This window comes from Protopterus annectens, chromosome 6.part0, assembly GCF_019279795.1.
Source record: "Protopterus annectens isolate FY-2018-M chromosome 6.part0, PAN1.0, whole genome shotgun sequence".
Taxonomy (NCBI): domain Eukaryota; kingdom Metazoa; phylum Chordata; order Ceratodontiformes; family Protopteridae; genus Protopterus; species Protopterus annectens.
Window position 1 is genome coordinate 826,161,055 of NC_056737.1, and position 26,895 is coordinate 826,187,949.

Consider the following 26,895-nt stretch of genomic DNA (forward strand, 5'->3'; position numbering starts at 1 on the left):
AATATTTGATTTTTTCCTGTTCAACAGAAAACATTAAATCAGCTGTGATAACATGGTTTAATTCCTCAATTTCTCCTTGCAAACTATTCATTTCTCTCTCATTTTCTCTAATGATGGCCCTCATAATGTCTTGTCCACATTTGTCAAAAATTTGAATCAACTCATCATGAAATACTGTACCCTCCTTAACACTGTTAGGATACTTGTAAATTCTAAGGCCTTTGGGTATTATACCCAGAGAAATACACTCTTTCAAGTAGTTGTTATCCGTACCCAGGGTTTTATACCTTAAAATAACATCATGCTAGTTGTTTAACATTAAAACTATATGTACCAACGTTAACGTGCTTGTCGTTAAAATGATTATAAGAGTGTTTGTACTCTGAAAAAGAACAATACTTAAGCCAACCAGTGATGTTGTCCCCGTTTCCCCACAAACACATTGTCCTGCTGTTTATCATAACAAGCCGATGTGCGGTTGCAAACTGCTAAACAGTCATCTGGTGCTCCATGAGCAGAAGTCTGTTTCCTCCAAGCACCCAAAGTTCCATGTGTATTCCCCTGCGTGGAATGAACCACAGAGGTATTAGAATTTGCTCCGGTGTCATTCTCTCTCCTGGCTGGAAGTGAACCAACTGAGGTTATCTCCTATTTAAGTCCCACATTCTCCAAATTACGAACAACGCTTCCTGGTTGCACAGCAAGTTGTGCCATGATGTTAAGTAACTGCCCTTCCACCCACTATATTCTCTCATTGAGTTGTACAATGTCCAAAACCTGGGACCAGCTTCTGACTCCTCCATATAGATAAACCAGTAATCCAAAACAAGGAGGCAAGCGCCCACCGATGACAAAAACCAAAGCACAAAAACCAGGGCACAAATACCAGAGATCAAAAACTCAAAATGGTGGATCTAGGAGACAGTTATTTGAACATAAATGCACTCCAGAAGTTAAGCGTTTTCGTCACAAAGACTTAAATCAGATGATATACTATTCACTGTCAAGCCTTCTTTTAAATACACCATCCCCTCTCTAATTAACATTTATTAGCCAATTAAGTATTAAAAATTTATAAAGACACAAAATAAAGCTTTGAAGCAGGTGATTAAACATTGAAAATGTTAAAAATGTTAAACACTGAATAAAACTGAGCACATATACAAGGTTTTGCATAAAAACATATTGTAAAAACAAATGAAAAATGTGAAAAAACACTAAATGAACTAAAAAGCTAAAAGGTTGAAAAAGTACCACGACAAGCTAATACGATCAGGACTGCCATCTAATCGGGAAATTTTACAATTTAGCAGCTCTCAACCTGAGAACTGGTACAATAGAAATGTGTTTGTTTAACCCAGGGGTTCTGTTAGCCTCCAAGACCAAATGCCAGTAAAGTTCCCTAACCTTTATCTGGTTTTCCCATGCCCCCCCCCCCTTCCAGGATCTTGTTCTACTTTCTCCAAAACAAAGAAACTTATTTTCAAAAATGAGCTTGGCCTAGAAAACCTATGTTAAATATCTAGAGATTAAGAAACACGGTCTTAGCCATTAATGTTAGCAATGTGGCTACTTTAAACGGAATAACAAAACCGCAAATAAACGGACATACCTTTCGATAACCAGGAACTGGAGCCACAAATATATCATTCTGTTCTTCTAGAGTCACACTGGAATGAAGTGGATATATCTGCAGTCTTCCACATAAAGAAAGCATTACTTAGTTTATATATAAATGCTTCATATTATGTGCAGCAAATATGCATCAACAACAAAATGATTGAAAGTGCACAAAGTACACTGCTACAGGTAAATAACTGAAGTATCAAATAGTGCACCAGAAAAAGCAACCACAGTAAGTGCGAGACATAACTAATTGTGTCATTATATCTTTCTACCAAACTTAAAGTAACTAGCACAAAGAAGAAGGTGTAAAAGGAAATTCTTTCCCCTGGCTAAAACTAGAAGCAAAGCAACACATGAGGGAAAGGGATAAGTCATGGTACGTTAAGTGAACACCAAACTATTGCACAGGTTATAGGTCACATTAAAGGTGAGAAAAGTTCTGAAATAATTTATTGTGGTCTCTTTTTATATCACAAAAACCTGTCATTTTAACAGGGGTGTGTAAACTTTTTATACCCACTGTATGTATGTGTGTGTGTGTGTGTGTGTGTGTGTGTGTGTGTGTGTGTGTGTGTGTGTGTGTATATATATATATATATATATATATATATATATATATATATATATACACACACATATATATATATATATATATATATATATATACACACACACACACACACATATACACACACATACACAACTCACATGCATATCTGTGGATCTACTTCAGTCTATCGAATTTACACCTAACCCAAACTTAAAAGAACAAGATGAAAACATTGCAATCGTACATGAGGGAACGTTTACAATGCCGAAAGTCATAAGAACAAAAACAGCTGCTCCATTTAAACACATCATTTCAAAACAAAAATGTATGTTTTTGTATGTTTTTGCAGGGGGGAGGGCAAGCCCCCCTTACACCCCTCCCCACATCCCAACTGTACTAAAAAAAAAAAAAGTGCAACTTTAAACCAGTGACCATACATCCTCCTGTTAGACCTGCATTTGTTATGAACTATATTTGCTGAAAACAAGACAACAGGCATGTAACCAGATAAGACGAAATCACATGATATTATAAAAATATCTATTCTGGAACATGGCTCTATGAAAAACACTGGAGCATTCTTAAGAATTATGATTTTTAATATGACATCCATCATATAATCCCTCCTGATATAAGCTATTTATCAATCTACAATGAGAACTCTGATAAGAGTTTTTATCAGAAGGAAGGGACTGGTTAAAATCAGGATTTAATACTTCCCCCTTATATACCCAACAGAGCTATCAGATCTGAAAATCAGAACTTAATTACTATCCATAAACCTAAACGTCCTGCTGGCCAACTTCTAGCTTTCTCACTAGGCAAAAAAATGGAATTTCCTTCCCTCCACACTAATACCATACCAAACTCAGAAAACGTCAAAACCCAACTATTCAAACACCTGTCCACTAAATGGAAATGTACCTGCCTTCACCCAACCTAATCAAAGGGGGTTCTCTCTCTGGTTCCCATGCTCTACAACTCTCATAGTTATCTTCTATGAGCCTATCTAAGCTCTCAACAATTTCTATAGCTTAAAACGATAAACCAAGCTATATTCGAGTGCAATTCCAAAGACCACGATGAAACAAATGATTTTAGCGCTTTCATTCACTGGATTTATTACGTGAACTTCCTCAGAAAAAACAACCCCACATACACATCCATCCTTATATACTAACAACTGTAAAAATCACAGGAAATGACATCAACAAATCATTAAACAATTAATATAACAATTACTACATAATAAATACAATTACTTTGAATGTGCTTTTATCTATCAATAAAAAATTCATGTGTATAGCTACACATATATAAAAAAATATATATACACATATCTAAAAAATACACATGTAAATGTGACTTCCACATATAAAAATATATGTGTTATCACACCATAAACCTATGTGTACACCAGAAAACATTTCAAGTTTATTGACTCATTTAATCCTGGTATTTTATCAGCCCCCAAAAATAACTGCCAAAATGTTTCTTTGCATTCCAACATATTATTCAAATCACCTCCAAATGGAACTTATTTGACCTTTTCTACTACTGTAAATACAAACTTCTTAAAGTTTTTACAAATAAGAGCATGTTTTGCCAAAGAGTTGTTTTTGTCCTTGTTTTTAATGGCTAAATTGTGCTCAAATTCTATGTTTTAATGCTCTTTTAGTTTTCCCTATGTAATAATGATCACATGAAGAGCAACAAGCAATGTAAACAACTAGTTCGGTATTACAATTAAAATAATCTTTGGCCCATATGGTGTAATTCCCATGTTTCAAAGTCACAAATGAGCTGTTACTAATATATCTACATTGTGCACAGTTTTTACAAGCAAAAGTACCCTTTTTCGTACTTACTATTCTTTGAGTCATGTTAACCACCTTATTGTCAGACTCTACCATAGACTTTATATTTGACACCTTTTTGTAAGTAAATTGTGGTTTTAAACCTATTTTATCTACCAAATCTTTGTTTCCTAACAATACTTTCCAATTATTAACTATAATTTCCTTTATACACCACATCTCATTCACTATGGGTATAAGAAAAGCTGCACTGTAATTATCCTTAAAGGTGGCAGCTTTTAATACAGGACCTACACAAATATCTTCAGATTTAGGAATTGGCTTAACAACACCTTGTCTCAATAACAAAACTTCCTTTTCTATCTTCTTTAACCAATCTAAGTCATATCCTCTCTGAAGAAATAATGCTCTAAGAAATGATGTTTCAATTTTAAACGTGTCATCATCTGTGGTCAATCTACTTAATCTTATAATCTGACCTTTAATAACACCCTTCTTCATATGTACAGGGTGTAAACTATCCTTGTGTAGGTACTGATTAGCAAATACCTCCTTTCTGTGTACTTTACTAACAAATGTATTTGTATCTCTATTTAAACTTAACTATACATCTAAATACGAAATACAATCTCCAAACCCACTTATTCTGAATTCAAGAAAATTTGTAGTTATGTTTAAATCCTCCACCATTTTCAAAAATTCATCTTGCATACCTGTCCATAGAAAAAAATAAATAGTCAATAAATCTATAGTAAGCTTGTACTTTGGAATACTGAACATGTTTAATGAGAAATTTTAATTCCCAATTAGCCATTACAAGATTTGCAAAGGCTGGAGCTACTCTTGCTCCCATAGCCACACCAGATATCTGTTGATAAATATTCTTATTAAATCTGAAAAAAAAATGTTGTTCAAAACTAACTCCATTAGACTACAAATAGTGTTAACTTTTGTACCAACAAAAATCTGTATTTTTTGTTAAATATTCTCTTAGATATTCAATTCCTTGATCTAAACTTATTGAAGTGTACAAGGACTTAACATCCAAAGTACCAAATCTAGTGGACTCCAATGAAACATTTAAACTTTGTAAATTTTTTAATAAATGCCATAAATCTCTTAGATAAAAGTCCAAAATCCAAAAGTTCTGTGCTATGACTAAAGTCCCACCAAACAGCAAACAGCAAAATCCAAAAAGAGAAAAGAATGGCAGGACACAGCTGGATTAACTCCTTCTTTATTAAAACAACCAAAACAGCCAAGGATAAGCGCTTCCAGGTGTGGTACCCTTCATCAGATAAAAAGGAACAAACATTACCATTATTTTAAATTAAAAGCCAACCAATCAGCAATCAATAAACTACCCGCCTTTTTTGTAGGGCGGGTTTCAAAGGAACCATGTCATTTAACCCTGGGCTCCTATGAGCCCTCAGCTCCAAGATCCATTTAGATTCAAGAGATTCTGTCAACAACCTTATATCCCCTCCCCTATTATTTAACCTTACGTTAACCACAGCCCTGAAGCTGAAAGTGTGTGTGGAGTGCTGTTCAATGTGCCTATAAAGAGCATTATGCACATTTTATTTCTAATATTGGAAAGATGCTGTAGAATTCTGATTTTAAACATATTATCGGTCTTCCCAACATAATATGCTGTGCAATGTTCACATGTAGCCAAATAAACTATGTGACTAGTCCTGCAAGTAGCCCTTGCCTTAAGGTGGTACAATTTTCCAGTAACAGGGTGTTTAAAAGTTGCATTCTTATTAATGGACGGACAGGCTTTACATAAGCCACAGGGAACACTGCCTGGGCTATCCTTAAATGAATTGGATGTAGTAAAAGCCCTTTCAGTGCAAAGGATGTCCTTTAAATTCTTATTTCTCTTGTATCCAAAACTGGGTCTAGTTCCTATTAGGCCCTTTAACTTATTGTCACTTCTTAAGATGTTCCAGTTGTTAAAGACTATATTTTTTATATCTTTGGTATTACTACTATAGGTGACAAACAACTTAGGTTCCCTTTTTGTACATCTCTGTGGGACTTTGGCCTTAGCTTCAGCATGCTCTTGTCTGATCCATGGTTTATATTTACTATCCCTTTTCTGCCTATTATCATTAATGACCTCACAGATCATCCCCTCATTGTATCCTCTGTCCAAAAAACATTGCTTCAAGGACTCTATATCTTTCTCATATTCTACATCATTCATTGATATCCTAGATATTCTGCCTGCCTGGCCCTGAACTATGTTGGGAAACATATGACAGGGATGCATGCTATCAAAGCACAGCAGACTGTTCTTCCAACAATCCTTTCTGAATAACTTCGATAAAAAAACATCACTAGTTTGTGTGATACTGACATCCAAAAAATCTATGCTGGTGTCACTCCACCACATCTTTCCTTAGATTTAAGTTGAATTTCTCTGACACCAGCATAGATTTTTTGGGTATTATACCCAGAGAAATACACTCTTTCAAGTAGTTGTTATCCGTACCCAGGGTTTTATACCTTAAAATAACATCATGCTAGTTGTTTAACATTAAAACTATATGTACCAACGTTAACGTGCTTGTCGTTAAAATGATTATAAGATCAGACAAGAGCATGCTGAAGCTAAGGCCAAAGTCCCACAGAGATATACAAAAAGGGAACCTAAGTTGTTTGTCACCTATAGTAGTAATACCAAAGATATAAAAAATATAGTCTTTAACAACTGGAACATCTTAAGAAGTGACAATAAGTTAAAGGGCCTAATAGGAACTAGACCCAGTTTTGGATACAAGAGAAATAAGAATTTAAAGGACATCCTTTGCACTGAAAGTGCTTTTACTACATCCAATTCATTTAAGGATAGCCCAGGCAGCGTTCCCTGTGGCTTATGTAAAGCCTGTCCGTCCATTAATAAGAATGCAACTTTTAAACACCTTGTTACTGGAAAATTGTACCACCTTAAGGCAAGGGCTACTTGCAGGACTAGTCACATAGTTTATTTGGCTACATGTGAACATTGCACAGCATATTATGTTGGGAAGACCGATAATATGTTTAAAATCAGAATTCTACAGCATCTTTCCAATATTAGAAATAAAAATGTGCATAATGCTCTTTATAGGCACATTGAACAGCACTCCACACACACTTTCAGCTTCAGGGCTGTGGTTAATGTAAGGTTAAATAACAGGGGAGGGGATATAAGGTTGCTGATAGAATCTCTTGAATCTAAATGGATCTTGGAGCTGAGGGCTCATAGGAGCCCAGGGTTAAATGACATGGTTCCTTTGAAACCCACCATACAAAAAAGGCGGGTAGTTTATTGATTGCTGATTGGTTGGCTTTTAATTTAAAATAATGGTAATGTTTGTTCCTTTTTATCTGATGAAGGGTACCACACCCGAAAGCGCTTATCCTTGGCGGTTTTGGTTGTTTTAATAAAGAAGGAGTTAATCCAGCAGTGTCCTGCCATTCTTTTCTCTTTTTGAATCTCTTAGATAAAATTGTGATTTTTGTACTATTGGATTTAAAATATAGTCTAACCAAGTAGATATATTTTCAGTTTTTGAATGCTTAGCAGAAATAATTGGCCTAAAGGGTGGATTGACCTGGTTTACCTGTGTTTTGGGAATACCAAAAAGAGAAGCTAATTTTGGATATTCCACTATTAAATATTCATAACTTTCATGGTCCAACTCACCCTGGCTAAACATATCAAATAACACTGTATCCACTTTAAGATAGCTGTTTTTCACATCCTGTATGTTTACTTTCCTATAAGTGTTGATATCTCCCAACATAGCTAGTATAGACCTATCATAATCTTCAGTATTCATAACAACTATCTTCCCACCTTTGTCTGCTTTCATTGTTCTGATATCTGAATTCCTACAAAGGTCTTCTAAAGCAGTTTTTTCTTCCAAAGTCAAATTCTCATGATATTCATGGTGATGGACATTTCTAAAATCACCTTCACACAAATTCTGAAACACTAGCAAAGTAGTTTGAAGTGGGGGATTGAAAGTACTTGATTTTTTTGGTTTCTTATCTGGTGTACAATCAGAAAATGTAATAATATCTTGCATGATATAACTCAAATTCAACTTTCTCAAAGTCTAAAATCAACCAAAAATCTTCCTAAATGCATACGATTATTGGGTATAAAGGAAAAACCTTTTTTCAAAACATTTTCCACATCATTCGACAAAACAACTGTAGACAAATTTACAACATTAATACAAAAGTCTTCTGTATTGTGTGATTCACAATTCTCTGTTACCACTTGGATTTTTAGTGGTTTTGATTTTGATTTTTCCCTTTCCCCTTTCCTTTCCCTTTGTATTGAGTGGTGTTGTACCATTTCCGAGTCTTTTTGTTTTGTTGGTTGTTCAACGGAAAAGGGCCTTGACTTTGCCCTTGAATGAGTTGAGAAACAACCTGCGCATAACTAATTTAAGTGTCATTGTCAGTGAAAACTATATCATTAACAGGTGTTGTTACATTCCCACCCCTTACAACATCTGTTAGCAAAATATCTTCAGCCACTTGACTCTTATTATTGTTAGTTTGTGATTTTGTATTTGTATTGATTTCAGATGTTTGTCTCAAAACACCACCACTACTATTTCCATCACAAACAACTCTCTGATTGTCAAATGTTTTTTCAGAAACAACGTAAGCCTCATTCATTTGATATGCTTTGATGTCTCTTCTCAGTTTGTTCTGTTTCCTTGAAACTATAGTAGCCCTATATCTGTCGGCCTTCACCTCCACACCATTATAAAGGACTAAAAAGTCTCTAAAGCAATCAAAGTTTTTTATCGTTTCATCCAAAGTCTTAATCTTTTCTTTAATAACAACAATTTCCTTTTGATAATGTGGTGATAAAAAACGCATCATACTAATGCCGGTATTATTGTATAACTCAATTAAATTTCTGCTTAGTTCATCACCTGGTGTTATACAATTAGGAAATTTAGCAAAAAAATGGAATTCCCTTCCCTCCACACTAAGACCATACCAAACTCAGAAAACGTCAAAACCCAACTATTCAAACACCTGTCCACTAAATGGAAATGTACCTGCCTTCACCCAACCTAATCAAAGGGGGTTCTCTCTCTCTGGTTCCCATGCTCTACAACTCTCATAGTTATCTTCTATGAGCCTATCTAAGCTCTCAACAATTTCTACAGCCTCTCTCTAAGCTCTCAACAATTTCTACAGTTACCCTCACACAGCCCAACCTTGTAAATAGCATTCTACTGTTGTGTGTATGTAAAGCGTATTTACATTTTCTTAAAAGGTTTGCATGCAAACTGTTTCCACACCTAACACGTATCTGTTTTCCTCAAATGAAACTGTATGATCCCTACCTTCAAGCTTAATGAATTTGTTAACTATGCATGATACTGAATGCATTTATGAGTAACTATTCTACACAATATTATCTTTAATATTAACTATCAGTTGCATCTAAATTGTATAATGCATCTTGGAGCTTTTCTCCCCGGGCCTCCACTGAAAATGGGTCAATTCGGCCCAGTGGACTTCCCCGGTAATCAAACTGCAAATAAATAAATAAACAGAGAATTCTAGTGGTCTTCAGTGATAACAGAAATACCATCTAAAAACACCTGATATTCTAGAACAGGACTACAAACTGATCTATATATTTAAATAAGACATTCATTTTCACAGAAATAGCAGTTACACAACCATTTAATCTAGGCCACAATTTCATTAGTTAGCAACAGCAACAGCAGCAGACCTATGTGTGATAAAACTACCATTTACTTCTTTAATCCATTTATTTGTTGTAGGTACGTATGAACATTGATTACCACACTTAAGTGTGACTTTTGCAACAAAAAATCCATTCCTAATAATTCTGAATAAATTTCAACACACATCTCAACTTAAAAAAGTAACAAGAGTCACAGACGTTGTCATTTTAATTTGCATATATCAATAATAAAAAAACATACCTTTTCCCTCAGGGACCCCGTACTTGAAACAATAGCAAATAAATATGCTTCACCACACCTCTGAAGATAGTGGCAGGTGATGTGTATAATAAAGAGGGAAAGATGAAAGAAAAAAAAAATAGGAAGTCTTGAGGGCCTAAACCATGCAGAAAAAGTCCTCCAATGTCTTACTATTTCAAAAGGCAAGTCATGATAGATAAAAATTGGAACAACCTCTACTTGGACTCCCATTTTCCTTACAGCAGTAGTAAGTATTCATTCCATATTACAGTTTTACACAAACTTTATAATAATGGGCCTGTGGGTTACTTTGGAACCACCTAAGGAGTTAAATGAAGACTGAGAAAACCTATACAGCTCAAAAGCACACGTGTTGCTGTCATCTAGAACAGCAAGGAAAAATAAGTTGTAGAGCTTTGTCAAGACCCACTTTCCTATCCTGTTCCTCTGGTACACCAGTGTATTCTTAAATGTTTCCTACACATTCTGGTTTAAGAATCAATTTATTCTGAAGTGAAGCTTGCCCTTTTTCAAGTAAAAAAAAAAAAAAAAAAAATCTTATTAGAGACTGATGCATGTTGGATGCAATTTTGACTTTTATACTGGTAAAGTGAGCAGTCTGAAGTAACTGATTTTCCTGGATCTAGTTAATTTGATGCTGTATTTGGGCTTTATTACTTGCAGTTACTTGAAGATTTTCCAAATTAGTACAAATAAACTGCAAGTTAGCAGTTAAAAAATAAAGGGCTTGTCATAGGATCGAAAAAGACTGCATGTAAGCAGCTACTTTTTTTTAGAAACAGTATCAATAACTTATAAAATTTTGTGGGACAAAGCAACTTCACCACCTCGTTCAACAAAACCGGTATCTTATGTGCAGACACTATATTTTTGTTCTATTCCTTATTTTCAAACACATTACACACTGAATTACATTCCAACTCATCCTGTTAACTGGTCATTAAGTTTACATCTTGATCATCACTTCTTTAAAATAGTATTTAGCAGTGCAGGTAGAATCTGTTTTATTAGCCTTCTTACCCACAGTGCTTGTACTAGGGCATAAAAGTATTTGCTCTCTTCTAAAGTTAACAGGCACTGTGCCTTTAGGGAAAGATGCATCTTCCTGTGATAAATGAGAGAGCACTGATAAGTTTTTCTGTTCCATAAATATTTTTTTTCAGATTCGTTTGCCAACTCCCAGAAGTGCTAGTTACATTACGCCTATATTCCACTTCCCTGACCGATTCTCCAGCACCGTCGGTACATTTCTGCTTGCTTCCTATGTTTACACTGCCCTGATGAATTTACCACAGCACTACTAATTATATATTAAATTTATTTTGTTAATCATCTGTACCTTTTTCAGCCATGGTTGGCATCAGATCCCATGCCACACATTTATGCTTCTCCTCAGGGTCACCAAAAATGGGGCACATCCCAACAGGACTCCACTCTTCAATCAGGAATTCTTTGTAGTATGCAGGCCTTTTGCTACCCTACAATACTAGAAGGGTCTGGATGCACAGAAGTCATCATACTGTGAACAGCCATTGGAATGCTGGGTCGTGGTTACTCATTAAGCCCTAGTGTGCTGGATTACACTTGCATGTATATGCAGTGGGACACTGAGTACACCACCCTACCCTTCAACATGATGTACACACCTCAATGCATCCAAAAATCGATCTTACCAGCTAGCTCTGCTAGTCTTAATCCCCATTCTCCTCCAGAAGTAGGATGTAAGAATGTCTCAAGCACATTCCCTTTAACCTCCCCTGAAACAGTTATGAAGACATTGCCATATCATTCCTCTTTCCTCGACCTGACTCCTTTAGTGCATGAGCAGCTAATGGAACCAAAGTCTTCTGGTCAAAGCTGCACCACTCCAGCTTGTGAACTATATTTTATAACAGGAGCTTTTCTCTTTGGGTTCCTTTTGCAAACAGGCTTGAAAAAATAGGGTTAAACCAGGCAAAGTAACAAAAACTAAATAAAAATGCAGATGTAGGGCAGTGCACTTCAGCCTCAACTATTCAGCACTATTCTACACGTACAGTGCCTCCTTGTAAGTAAAGCATTGTAAAGTCTACACAAAGTTTTAGCAGCAGAGAAAGGGAGGCACCTCCCTAGTTGCCTTCACCTGCTATACTACAGCAATATTATATGTGGAAAAAGGTTTGCATAAAGTATTTAAAAATGTAAACATATATGCCCATCAACTGTGGGAAGATATAACCACAAGATGAAGAAATAAACTGTCAAAAATACAACACACAACTTTCTACTGATTAAATACTGCAATATTTTATTCATAAAATGTAAATGTCTTACCTTTTATTAACCATGTTCTTAATAGCTTCATGCATGTAATTTATTTCAGCTAAACCTATAATTAAAAAAAAATATATATATAAATTGACAACTACCTATTACTTGAATACTGCTCACGCTGATCTTAAAATTGTGGATAATGCAGGCAGAAAAAAAAGCAGATTTACAGTACATTTTAAGTATTTAATGGACTAAAACACAACTGAGAAATAAACTTTTTAATGTACCACTTGATCTGTAAGAAGACCCTATCTGGGTGGATCTATGATGTGGTTTACATTCCACTGAATTCTGGATATTCTTTCTTATATTTCATACTAGTATACACTGTGCCATTACAAACTGCACCGAAGGAGCATGCATAGCCACTGAGATCACAAGTTCAGTTTTAACCACCAAGCAACAGTAATTCCTGCAAACTGAGAAAAAAAAACATTGAAGATTTGGACATTAAAACATACAAAATCATACGACTGTCAGACTTTGAGAAAACCCTACAGCAGTTGCTGGATGGAGTAGGCTCTTCAAAAGCAGGGGGCTAATGTGAGAATAACCGTGCGCCACCAGGGAGTATCCACTCGTACATCAAATAACAGTAAGAATCTGTCTGCTGCATCTAATAGTGGGGAATCCCCCTTGGTTGAGCAGACAATTATCAATCAGTAAAGTCTCTCAGATAAAAGAATCAGGAGGACAGCCAGAAGGTGGTTAGAAAATTGACGAGCTGTAGTACCAATATATTAAAATGGAGGCCCAGCTCCTGGTCCAAGCGATATTTCCTTGATAAAGGAGGAAATGGTGGTCAAAAATAACTGCAATGGAGGAATTTTCTTTTGAGGTACATAACGGATACATCAGAGCTCAAAACCTGAACTATCCAACTGGCAGTCACTGATCTCATGGCAAAAAGTAATGCAGCTAGCAGTCCACTTTGGATTTGCTTGGCAATTTGCCAGCCTTAACTCACTTTGAACAAAGGAGATGGACAATGGTTTTGATTTCTCACAGTAATGGACAATCTCCAGGAAAAATCTGAACTGGTGATATATGCTAAGGGTATAGAGAGGGATTCCATAAGAGGGCAAAGTTAAAGACATGACTTTTAGGTTAGAAAGACCAGCCAACACTAGATCATAATCTGGACCCCCCAGTGGACATAAGGAAAACTAGCAGACACTTGCGGCCCTAACCTGAACTAACAGACTTAAATCATACAGATGCCTTAGGAATTCTTTCTAGTCTGACTGGGAAAGGAACAGAACAGCATCTTGCCCATACATAGATTATTTTTCACTTGGCAGAGCAAGATCATCAGGTGGCATGCTAGTATGATGACCAAGATCACCTCTGACACTCCAGCGGGAAAGACTGGTGGATTTTGAGAGTCTACAGCAACAGATACCTTAGGTGGAGCCAAACATGCCCATCTCAGTTTCTTTCTTGCCCTACTGCAGTGAGCAAAAAAAAAAACGGGTAAGATCTCACACCTCCAAATGGTCAAAAGCTGTATTACCACACAAATTCACAGCTCAAAGTACAGACTCCTGAATCCTTGTCAGCCAGCACAATCTCTTCATCTGGAACATGAACTGCTAAGAGGGTGAATAATGCCCTTTGATGCAGGTATGACAGTAGGCAGTACATAGCTTTCTGCAAAGGGATTATGGCAGCATAAATGACTGAATGTATAAGTACCAGAAAATGGACCGTTTGTCAAACTAAGTCAGCAGAGGCCCATGAGTAATCTTCCCTTAGCCTTTGCAGCCAGGAAGGTTGACGTAGCTCCACCTAGCCAATGTACAGCTTCCTGCCTAAGGGAGACTAAACTGCAGAGTGGTCACAATGGTCTTAACACAGTGCTTGTGCAACAACTGCTTAAGACTTGCAACAGATTCAGCTACAGGAAAAGGGGACCTACCTTTTGGAAAGGATTGGACTCTCTACCACTCCAGGGCCTGCTAGCAACAGTCAGCACTGAGTCACCATTCTGTGCTAACTATTAATACCTAACATTCCAATGCAGAGTACACATCTTAAGTCATGGAAGGAAACTGAAGATGGCAACAGCCATCAGACACAAAAAGCAAAATGTCTACAGCTTACCCTCTTCTGCTTCATCCTTACCCAGGTCACTAAATATGTCCTCCTCTGGTGCCCTCTGTGATGGAAGGGATGACTGAAAGTATCCAAATCTGAACCAGTGAAGGAAATCTTCTGATATGGCATTAGAGGGAACTTGAAGATAGTCACCTCCTCCCAGAAGCTATACCTGTCCAAGCCAAAAATGATGTATTACATTCCCTGGACAAGAACACCAGCTGACAGTTGTCTGGATACGGAACACATGGAGGAGTTCTCCTGCAAGGCCTCGTCACCAGTGCCATTATACTAATGAAATTTCTGGATTCCTGGATGCAGAAAGAGGACAAACAGCAGCATGTTGTACTTGTAAAATGAGTATTTACATGTGAATACGACACTGAAAACCATCTTTAAATGGGAGTTAACTGGGTCTGTGTGCCATGCGGCTTTTCATTGGATGCAGTTCAAAATTATTAAATACATGTATCATCTAGCAGCTCTTCATTCAATTGTCTTGCTACAAGTGACCATATCCTAGATGGTGTCAGATATAAAGCAATTTTTGACATCAAATAATGTTTTTCTTTAAGCTGCACTAAGATTAGGAACGTCTGAAAAACAGTATTCTTCAGATTGCAAATTTATCCAGTCTAAGGATGTCTCTGCAGAGTATCAAAGTACGTGCAACAGCAGGCTGTTTTATTTCAACTTTTTTCTTTTTGTAATAAAAAGATTTTTGCATTGCTAATGAACAAATTAGTATTTTCATGCAACACATTAACCTTTGTCTCAAATTTCAATTTGCTTTCTCATTTTTCTTGCATTACCACTGAAACACAAATCTCACCAACTGCAACTATTCTTGGCCCAAAATTTCCTTACTTCAACCATCATCTTCTCTGAAGCTGCATGGTCACTTGCCTGAAAACTATGGACTTTGCTTCAGCTGTGTTACACTGAAGGTGGAAGGGCAGAGAAGCCAGAAAAGGTCCTATGTGAAACAGTCCATGTCACAGGCAAAGAAGCAGTAAAGATATTTAACAGATTTTGACTCAGAGGAGAAAAAGAACATTGCAGCAAATCAAAGAGAAATATTTCAGACATATTGTGAGGCAAAAATAACCTTCCACATGCAAGGCATTTACATTATCAATGGATTCCAGAACAGATGCTTATGTGACTAAATTAGCACTAAAAGACCATTTAGATTCACTGATTACAGAAGACTGTGTAGGTTATCAGAAGTAATCAAAACAGAAGCAGGCAAAGCAGTCGATGAGAGCAATTTAGTTTTCCAATACTCTACTTAGAAGTAAGACTGAAGAACTGGAAGCATTCAAAATAAAAGCTCTGAGTGAAAAAAGAATGTGAATGATCTAAAGAGACGTCCTTACATTGGAAAAAAAATACATTCTTTAGAAAACATCTTTGGAAGTTCCAAAAGAATAGCACCTGATCGTTTTAGAACCTTAAACAGTGCTGTTGCTATTAGTCAGTGTTTTCTGTGCTGCTATAAAACTGCCCGCAGTGGAGTTGAAACATGCATGGTACAGATGCAAGTGACATGCCCTATGCCTGTGATCATTTTGCCACCTAATCCCCGATACTGTACAGTTAGCTGTTAACACTGGAACCTACAACAGCCCACAGCTACCCAGAGCCAGTGTGCACTTTGATTACTGTCTAGTCCTCCCAGCACCTCATAGCAGCCAGTCAGTAATCATATGCTTTTTGCAGTTGCTGTCTTAGCCAGTAAGTGCCCTTGGTTTGCGCAGAGTAGTGTTATCCATGCTTTTAACAAATGTACTCGTTCTTATTTCTTACTCTTAACAGTATCGTCTGTGTATTTTTCTGCAATGTATCTCATTTGACTATAGTTTTTCTGTTAGGGTAGCCTTCCATAAATTAACTTTAGTTACATCTCTAGGTAAAATTAAATTAGCTATTTACATACATAGTTTATTCTGTGTACATCTCAACTACTTCTACAAATCATGGACAAAAATGAAAGCTCAGCTTGTTTCCCTTCTGTTGCCAGCCTCTCATCGCGAGTTCATACGCTGCACAAATAATTCTGGTCTGTCAGGGGTGGAAATATTTAAAAATCTGGAGGCGCCCTCTCTTTCTCTCACCAGAAACCATGGTTTGTAAGCAGCACACCACTACAATCCAAAATCATATTAAAATGTCTTGCAGTGAGGCTGCAAAAACAAGAACAAAACTCTTTAGCATAGCCTCTTAGAACTAGGAAGACTAGGTCTCAGCAAGAATTCAACACCATCTTTTTCATGCACATCTATAGTAACGAGTCACCAGGTGTCAAATCACTTCAAGTCTATTACTCCAAACCACCGCACTAACACAAATGTCTTAGTGAAAAGTGACTACAATTAGGAACATGGATACTCCACTTAAAAGACTGTGCAAAGATACAGCTGTTTACAAGCTTAGTATCCAGAGGGGCATCCTTAAGAAAGATCATCACACAGCATACAGCTGAAAGCATCTTAATGATATTTCCAACCAGAGCACACACACCTGACAACATAATCTGCATCCACTGAGAGCAATTTCCCAAGATGTATCAGAAAGAATACATGTGCACAAATCCAGCAGTCATGAACATTCCCAAACACACTCCACTGGCAAACAGCGGCTTTCCTCAGCATATATCCAGTGCATGTGGCTGCCTCCCCTTTACATGCCTGTTGTACCTGCAGTAAAGAAGGTTGCATGTTCACACTGCTGAGTACACCATGGTGTAACAGGCAATGGGATAATATACAAGACTCCATACTACCACCTGCTGTGAAACATTTTCATTGTGTGCACAACACAATGGCAGCAATACAAGTTTTCTACAATAAATTATTTTTGCATTAGTTTCAAGTGTGCTCTAATACTGAATACAAACATCTGAAATCACAAAATCAAATGAAAATAAACTATAAAAAATAGAAATGCAGACTAGACAGAAATACAAGACTCAGCAGGTATAACTGTACTGCTGCTACGCAAGGGAAATGCCCCACTAACATTCTCTTGATTCCTTTCACCAGTCTATTTATATGTATCCAAAAATATACACAGATTCTGAAGTTGTACTACATACACCGATTCTAAAGTTGTGCTACCTTCCAGGTAAAAATTAAATATTTTTTCAGCAATCACTTTCTGTCTTCCAAGGCAGTTCAACTTCAGAATTGGTATAAATAGTTTCAGAGTACAGCTGGCAAAGCCTTCCTAAATGAACATGGCTGTTATGTGGCGCTTTTGTCAGCTGGAAGTTCAGATCCCATGTTGCCCCTGTGACCATGTGGGTTTTTGCAGAGTGACAGTTTCCTTCCACTTCTCAAAAGACATGCCTTAGGTAAAACTGCAATACTGCAAACTGGCTGGCTGTGTGTGTGTGTGTTTATCAACAGACTGTAATCCCATCCAGGATCAGTTTCGCATCCTTGTGTCCGGGGGGGGGGGGGGGTCCTTGAAATGAGGCTTGAGAAGGGGAAACCATACCTGTTCCAGGTCAAAATTCGGCCATGAGGATGACAGTGTTCTTGTTCTTGCACTTCATTGCCTTTTACAGAAATCAGAGTATTGGGAGAAGGAGGTGGTAAGCATATAAAATAGCCCCAGAGGCCATTATGTAGACAGAGTTAGTTGGTGACGCTCCTTGTGGGGAAATCATGGCACAATAGTGGCTGCATCTGTAGTTGTAAGGGGAGGTAAACAGATTTCTGCAAGGGGTACACTCTAGTGATCCAAAATTTTGTTGGCTACTACTGTATTGAGGGAGAATTCTTGAGGCATGGGGAGAGACCTGCTGAGCTAGTCATAAGGCAAAAAGAGGACTCCTGGGGATGTGCTGCTACAAGAAAATGGTACAAGGCTATCCCCAATGCCAAACCCTTATTGCTTTCAAACACAGGAGGTACGATCTTGTTCCTCATTTGTTAATGTACTAAGCTACTGTTATATTGTCCCTTTGGATAGATATGCTCTAGGGAAGGCAGTCCAAACGTTCCTGCAACACAAGCAGGACCACCCTCAGCTCCAAGACATTTATTAGAGTACTGGTCCCTTTGTCTGTCCGTAGACCTTGGACCATTCTCCTTTCGTAATGCTCCATCCTAGGGTGGATGTGTCCATGGTTACAATTGCTATCAAAGCCAAAGTTATGAAAGCTTTACCAGAGTACACCACTGGTGATTATAACCACCATTTCAGAGGAGTCTTGTATGAATTTATAACAATCGTTTAAGAAAGAGGATGAATGTGTGAGGCCACTAAGCATGAAGAAGCCATTGAAAAATTTTCATGTGGAAGCATGCAAGGGCTCTTAATGCAAAAGTGCCTGAAGTGTGCACCCACTTATCAAGTCCATCCATCGCTCTGGACTCCTTTCTGGATGGGTGAATGGAAGCAGATTCCTAGGACAGCTCTCTTTTTGTAGCCAAAGTCTACTGCTGGAGATTTATCTCTGTGTTTATCCTTTGGAAGCCAAGAGAACTGACTGAGCTGTGTGAAACTGCTTCTCAAATGTCAGACTCCTGCCATGACCTCCTAACCACTAAAACTTATCGGCTAGAGGTATCACCAAAATGTAGATGGTGTTGAGCCATAAACAAACAAAAAGGTCTCCTCCTAAGCAAAGGGTCAACGGGCCAAGCTCTTTCTGGCGCATTAGCTCTAAAATTTCACCAAGAGAGGCATCCACTGAGCAGGATTGTGGGGAACCCTCCTGATCCTCCAAGTCGGTATTTTGAAGTGGAGTGGGGAGTCTGATGAGGAGTCCATATCCCTTGCACATCCTCTTTGTAGGCATGGGGGGATCATATGACTAAGCAGAAGACTGAATCTACTTTCGCACAGAGGGCTTGAAATAAAGGACAGCTCTGACCCATGAACTCAGACAAGAAGAGAACAAGAGGGGGAGGAAATCCTGGGACAGGATCATACCCAATCGGGACCTGTGAAACTGCTCTCCGGGAAGATACAATTATCCTACCCAACACTTGAAAGGCTGATCTTAACTGTGTCAGAGGACACTGCCCCAGTTAACAAATCAGGCGCTCCCTCCCTTCAGAGAGATGGTCCTGGCTGCTGTGGGGTCTCCACAGCCAGAAGAATGGAAGGTCCCTATGAAGGGATCTGAACTGAAGTCTTGAAGGCTGATGACTCCAACACCAGCAACGGAGCTGAACCCATCAGCTCCAGTCCTCGGCTTTAAGACTGCATAAGGACCGACAAAGCAGGAGTCTAATGAATCAGATCTGAAATTCCTGGTGTCAAAGCTAAAGGGTCAGCATCAATACCACAGGACCCGGGTGGAACAATGGATCTGAAGCCAAAGCAGCCAACAGTCAGACTGATAAAGCCAACACTGAGGGCATGTAGATGGATCTAGCCACCTTTGGATCCAAAGTAAATGGAAGGACTCCCATCTCGATCTGTGTTCTCACGGATTTCTTCATCAAACAGTCCAAGTCTGTCTCACTGGTACACTTGTAAGATCTGATGGATAGTGCTGAAGAGGGTTTGGACGGAAGGCAATGATCTGACTGAATATACGCCATTAGCTTCTCCTAGGCGAGTCCTGCACTAGGATAGGATCCAAAAGTTCTGGATCTGGAGGAGCAGTATATGATTGGATGCAGGCCACCAGAGCTTCAAACCTCAGAACTTTCGCAGCCAAGGTCAAAGTCACCATTTCTGCACGTCTTTTCTTAGGATCAGAGTCTTTATACTTCTCATGCTTTTCGGGGGGGGGGGCTGTCTAGGTTTTTGCCACCTCCAGAACCACTGGCAGAAGGCCCTTCAAGATTATTTTTTTCCTTCTATCTGTCAAGGCCCTTGGCCCAACCCTGAACAAATCTTGTAGTTCACTGAAAAACTGGAGATACCCAAACACACTAGACATAGGTTGTAGAGATCCTTTTGGGGAGATTTTTGCCATCAAAAGAAAGATGTGGCCTTCAGAGCCTGGTTGCTCCTAAATTATGCCAAGTTGGTGATAGCATACTGAAAATTTATATATTCTCAGGAGTTGCATATTCTCAGGAAGATTATGATCAGGTTAGGGCATACCAGTGCTTTATTGATGATATTTTTTTCCATGGGGGTGCCAATAAAGAGTTAAAGCAATTTTATTCAAAGACTTGATCACAGCACATCTTTCCTGAGCTTCACTTAAACAGAGAATAATTTTTTTTTAGATGCTGACGTGTATAAGGAGGAGGATAATGCAGTTTTAAACAATGTTCTCAGTTATAAGAATACTGCAAGCAATGTTAATTTTGCATAACCTATCTGAAAAATAATTTAAAGAACACTGCTTTAGAATGAAACAACTTACCAGTGAAGGAAAGAAAGCAGACTGTCTATTGCAGGTATTGCACAAAAGATTTCTTTCAAGGGGTTATCCAGTTCAAGTTCTTAGGATGGTTACTATAAGTAATAAGGGCAATGAACAAGTGAGCAAGTTTAAAAATGGTTACAAAAAGAGAAACCAACTGGTCAGTTTCCATATCATTAATATTTTCTATTAGCAGCTCGATTAAAGATATTATGTGTATCAACTGGCGTATAATGATGGGATGGAGAAAGTGTTTCAAACGGTGGGTGAAAAACCTTTTACTTGTATGTTAAAAAAAAAAACAAAGAACAGCTTAGAATGAAAACTGGAAGAAGTTAGAGATGGGAAAGATGGCAAAAGGGAACTTGCAGATGTTTTGGGTGTTCTGCATGAACATTGCTAACAAATTTTTATTGAGCATCCAACTTAGATGACTTATGCTACCCAAAGGTACTTCACACACGTGGTTCTTGTCAAAATGCATATCATGTCAAGTGCATTACAAGTGATGCGTATTACATAAGGAAAACTAATACAGCTTTAAGAAAACATATTTTTGAATACCATTATGCAATTTGGAGTAAAAATGTTAATACTTTAAGCATTCAACCACAAGTGTTCATTTAAAAATAAATATTTTTTTTCTGTTGCTGATTTAACTGGAGTAAAGATGATGAATTAGAATTTTGTGAGATGAAATGGCAAATTTTACTGAACCTCATGTTTCCCTGGATTAAGTGGTAAGTATTTTTATTACTTTTAAAACATAAGAAATGTAATTAATCAAAAGAAAGTGAGGAGTTACTTTTGGTTTATCATTTGACTGTTCACACCTGGTACAAGGGTTGTTATAATACTGACAGAAACAGATGTAATAGAACAGGACAAATCATGTTATTCCCAAAGATAAAGAACGGGGAAGGTGAAAGGGAAGTTGAGGAAGAATGAAAATGGAGAACACAGATGCATAGCTATGGTAAGTATTTATGGTATATCACTATGTATATATTAGCAACTTTTTTCACTTTGCATGTAGAATTTGGAAATAACCTTAAAACTAGTTTTAACCTGATTTTTTTCTTAGTTATCTCTCACATTATGATATTACTTGCTATCTTTCTATGTGATGAATGTCAAACCCTCTACTGTGCGAATATGATTCTAGTAGTAGTGAATCGTTTTCTAAACCTTCAAGTACTTTGATGTTAATCTCCATCATTCTTTGCAATTTTATTAGCTTAATGGAGCTTATCTCCCCGGGTCTCCACTGAAAATGGACATGTATCCAGTTGGACTAGCCCGGCCAACAAATGTAAAATAAAAATAAAATAAATAAAAGAAAAAGATAACTTGAATATCTGATGTTGTCATTTTCACTTGTTCCCCTCTACACTAACCTTGGGTGGTCCTCATGGAAGGATGTTCCAGAGTACCACAGAGCCAAATGCAGCTCTAATCCTGAAGATGATGTCCAAATGGCAGCTGCACAATTATCTATGGAAGCTCTGGACAAAAAAGCAGCTGATATAGCCATTGACCTTGCTGAATGAGCTTCTGGTGGTCTCAGAAAAGACAAAGCTTTTAAGGAGTACACATAAGAAATACAAAAATGTATCCATTCGGCTAGCTATTGTAGTTTTTAAGATAGGCCTATCCAACTTCTTTTTGGCAAAAGAAATTAATAATTGATCAGTCTTCCTAAATTACTTCACTCTATGAAGACAGAAACAAAGTAGTCTATGTACATCTAAAGAACAGAGCATGTATTCTCACCACTCACCTATTACCCTGTTACTTGCTCTAATCTTAATTTACTCTAATTAACCACGACTCTCACACTTTACAAACTTCCCTTATCTCCTCTATATGCATTTTTCTCCTAATAACTGTCTACAATGCTACCTCCTATTCCTCCTACAAACTAACACCTCCTTCCCCCCACCCCCTCCACTGTCTCCCTTCCCCTCCCCAATACTTTCCACTTTTACCACATATCCCCTTCCCTACTTCAACCTAATCCAATTCACTATTTTAAACTAAAGCTCCTAACCCTTTCTTTAAAACCTCCTACAACCAAACTGAAATTGCTTCTCCCACTAACTACATGTCACAGACCAAAGGTTCTGCTCCTTTCTTCCTCCAATTGGCTTGCTCTATCAAGAGACATTCACCCCAACCCTGGACCTACAACTAGCATCAATCCTTCTCGCCCTACCTCTTCAAGTAGGACCAACGATAAATACCTAAACCTCATAACCATTAATGCCCAGAGTGTAAAAAGTAAAATAACACTCTTCCACGCTTGGCTAAACCACACTCAACCTGATATAGTGGCAGTCTCAGTCATGGCTAAAACTCCACATCTCTAACTCTGAGATTGTACCCCCTGGCTTTCAGGCTCTCAGATACGGCCGCCAAAACAGGAAAGGAGGAGGAGTAGCCTTAATCTATAACAGCCTACTGAACCTCTGTCCCTACCAGAACCCCATTCCTCAGTTCAACAGTGCCAAACGAGTCATTGGGATCCTCAAATTGAATAAATACAAAAGTATCTGTATTGTGGCCATCTATATCCCCCCTGAAGACAACACCAACACCATAGAAAACATTCTCTTTTGGGCCTCAGCTAACATTAAACTAGAAACATACATTCTAGGTGATGTGAACATTGACTGGAATAGAATCAATAACAGTAATACCTCTCTATCAATCTATTTAATTTCACACAACTAATAAACAGCATTACCAGACCTAACAGAAACAACCCCCCCAGAGGTCCATCCTGGACTGGGTCTTAGTCTCCCACCCCAATAAGATCTCTGACTCTGGTATTCTACCAGACACAATGAGTGATCATCTCCCAGCCTTTATTCACCGAGCTTCCCATTCCTCCCCACACCAACACCAATATACCCATACTCGTAACCTCTCAAACTTTAACCCTTCTATATTTTTGGAAACCCATAACTAATGAATTGGGACATCCTAAAAACTCTTCCACTAGATAAAGCCTTAGACTCCTTCAATACTACCTTCCTAAGCATCCTAAACTACCAAGCCCCACCCCAGACAAAACGAATAACACACAACTCCACCCCTTGGCTAACAAAGGACACAAAAACACTTATGCTACAAAGAGATAAGACATGGAAACTTTACAACAAAAACAAACACCCAGCCATCCTCCTTCAATATAAGCAACTCCGCAATCTAACCAAAAAGCATATCACTAATGATAAAAAGTCTTATACCAAACTACAGTCCACTCACTTTACAAATCCCAAACAATCTGGAATTCCATCAACTCGCTTGTGCACCCTGGCACTAAATCCAATCCCTGTCCCGACAACAATAAAACCGACACAGAAATAGTCGCCTTTTTTAACTACTTCTTTACTAACTCTATAGCTGAACTCACTAAGACCTTCCCCAACTATAACCCCTCCCCTTAATACCACTTCCCCCTCTACTCCACAACCCCCCACTGCTAATCCTCCCCCTATTTTTCAGCTAAAACCAGTCTCAATTTCCTACATTAAAAAGCTTCTTTCCAAACTTAAGCCATGCTCCAATGCCCCCGACAATATTCCCTCACTTTTTCTCAAGCATGCTGCAGATGGTATCACCATCCCCATCAGCATTCTCATCAACAGATCCATTCAGGAATCTTGCGTCCCCAAATTATGGAGAGCCGCCTGCATCTTGCCCCCCCCCCCCCCACAGAGGCAAAAACTTCAGACCAACAGCCACTCTTTCCCCAATTTCAAAAGTACTTGAAAAATGCATTCACTTGCAACTCATGCCCCACCTCCTCAATAACCAACTCCTCACCCCTACACAACACAGCTTCCGTCCTGGCCATAGTACTACAACTGCTATCCTCTCTTAGACATTGTTAACCATGCCCGCGATGCTGGAGAAATTGTCTCCACTGTCCTTCTTGATCTATCCAAGGCATTCAGCACTATCACATATCCATCTTCTCAATCACCTTTCTAACCTCAATCTCTTCATGGTTGAAAAGTTATATCTCTGACAGACCCCAAGCTGTGAAATGGCAAACTGGTACTTCAACCTTCCTACCTATACCTACCAGAGTCCCCCCGGGATCTATACTCGGACCTATGCTCTTTAAGATATTCATCAATAAATTTCACACTGCAATTCCAAACGCTCAAATAGTGCAATATGCTGACGACTGACTCCACTTTAGTCTGCTCTGCCCTTAGCCTGCCTGAGCTTCAGACTAAAACCCAATTGACCTTCACAACTATAGAGAACTGGATGCTTCAAAACCATCTCTCCCTTAATGCCAATAAATCCAAAAGCCTTCTTTTCTCCCCCACAAAAGTCCATCCTCTTGACAAGCAATCCTTCAAGATCACCAGCCATACTCACTCCTCTATAGAAGTTGTTCCTTCTGCCAAACTTCTTGGTGTTACCATTGATGAACATCTAAAATTTGATACACATGTTCAACTGAATATCAAAAAAAATCAGAAACTCGGTATGCTATATAGAAATGCTCACTTTTTCTCTATTGCTACAAGGCAAACCCTCGCCTCCTCCTACCTATTACCTTCCCTATTGTATAGTGCTCCACTTCTAACTAACCTCTCAGCTTCCATCTCCTCAAAATTAGAAAGCTGCTACAACAAAATTGCCAAATTTGCTACTAAATCTACTCACTGCACCCACCATTGCACCTCTCTCCACAGTCTAAAGTGGCTCGAGCTTCCTAATCATCTACACTACCTTCAACTTACTACAGCCCACAAACTAATCTTTAAACCTACTGTATGAGCTGCTCTAACTAATATCTTGCCTTTCTATACACCGCTCAGACCCCTAAGATCAGCCCAACAAAATCTACTTTCTGTACACAAACCTAAATGACCCCCTGGCCAGTTTCTCCTTTCCTACTCACTGGCCAGAAAATGGAACTCTCTCCCACCCCTGCTAAGAATCACTACAAACTCTGAACACTTTAAATCCCTACTCTACTCCCACCTCTCCCAAAACTGGAAATGTAATTGTACCCTTACTACCTAAATCCCTCTTATGTCTCCTAGACATGTTCTCCTTCAAACGCCTCTACTTTCTGCTATTTCTACAGCTCCCCCCTCTACTTCAACTGTACATTGAATTTTTCTCTTCTGTGTGCTTACTATTTAAATACTGTACAGAGGCTCCCATCTCTACTCTGTACAAATGGCTCTGCATGCAAATGTCTCTTTGAATTTGATTGTAAAAATGATATTATTCACATATTTCATATGTATATGTGTTCTTTTGCATTATTCTATGGATAATTTGTACAAATGTATGATTCTATGCTTGCTTGTTTTAATTTCTGTAATTGTTTATATTATGGAGCTTTTCTCCCCGGGCCTCCACTGAAAATGGGCCTTTTCAGCCCAGTGGACCTCCCCAGTTATCAAACTGGAAATAAATAAATTCTCTTTTATTCTTAAAATTAGAGCGGTAAATTGACAAACTGATGACTTGATTGAGGTTTGCTTCTGACGCAACCGTGGGTAAGAAAGATGGATTTGTACATAAGGCAACTATGTCATTATGGAAGATCAAATAAGAGTGTTTTGAAGAGTGCTTGGAGTTTAGCGACTCACCTTGCTAAGTTATAGCTATGAGAAAAAATATTTTCCAAGAACGAAACTTGAGATCCACTTTTGCGGAGGGTCCACAGGTTGACTATGTCAGACTCTGTAAAACTGTAGTAAGATTCCAAAGAGGTATAGGGTCCTTAACAGGTGACCTAGGTAAAACGGTACCCTTAAGAAATGCCTTACACAGCTTAGATGATGCCAAAGGGTAAGCATCATGTCAGACGTGAAAATATGAAATGGCAGCCATTTGAACTTTAACAGTAGAAAAACTGGCCCCACCCTGAAAAAGAAATGTTAGAAATTTCTAAAACAGCAGGGGTTGGAGCAGAGAAAGGATCCAAAACCCTCTGCTGAGCCCATAAGGAAAATCTCTTCCATTTACTTTTATAAATCTTTCTTGTAAAATGTTTCTGAGATGAAAAATGTCTTCAAACAGGAGAGGAAAGCCTGGAATGACTAGCCATCACTGGAACTGGAGAAACCATGCAGACAATCTGGGGCCTGGTATGTCCAGATGAGTCAG

General features: G+C 38.2%; 1 protein-coding gene across 1 annotated transcript in view; it reads right to left on the reverse strand.

Annotated features, from left to right (window-relative positions):
• The window catches only part of TDRD9 (tudor domain containing 9), a 2,841,455-nt gene that overhangs the window by 2,310,709 nt on the left and 503,851 nt on the right, over positions 1-26,895 (reverse strand). Inside the window, exons 10-11 of the mRNA XM_044074496.1 lie at positions 12,309-12,363; positions 1,613-1,697 (exon numbers count right to left, since the gene is read on the reverse strand). Coding sequence (XP_043930431.1) covers positions 1,613-1,697; positions 12,309-12,363 — 140 coding nt within the window. The remainder of the gene's footprint in view (positions 1-1,612; positions 1,698-12,308; positions 12,364-26,895) is intronic.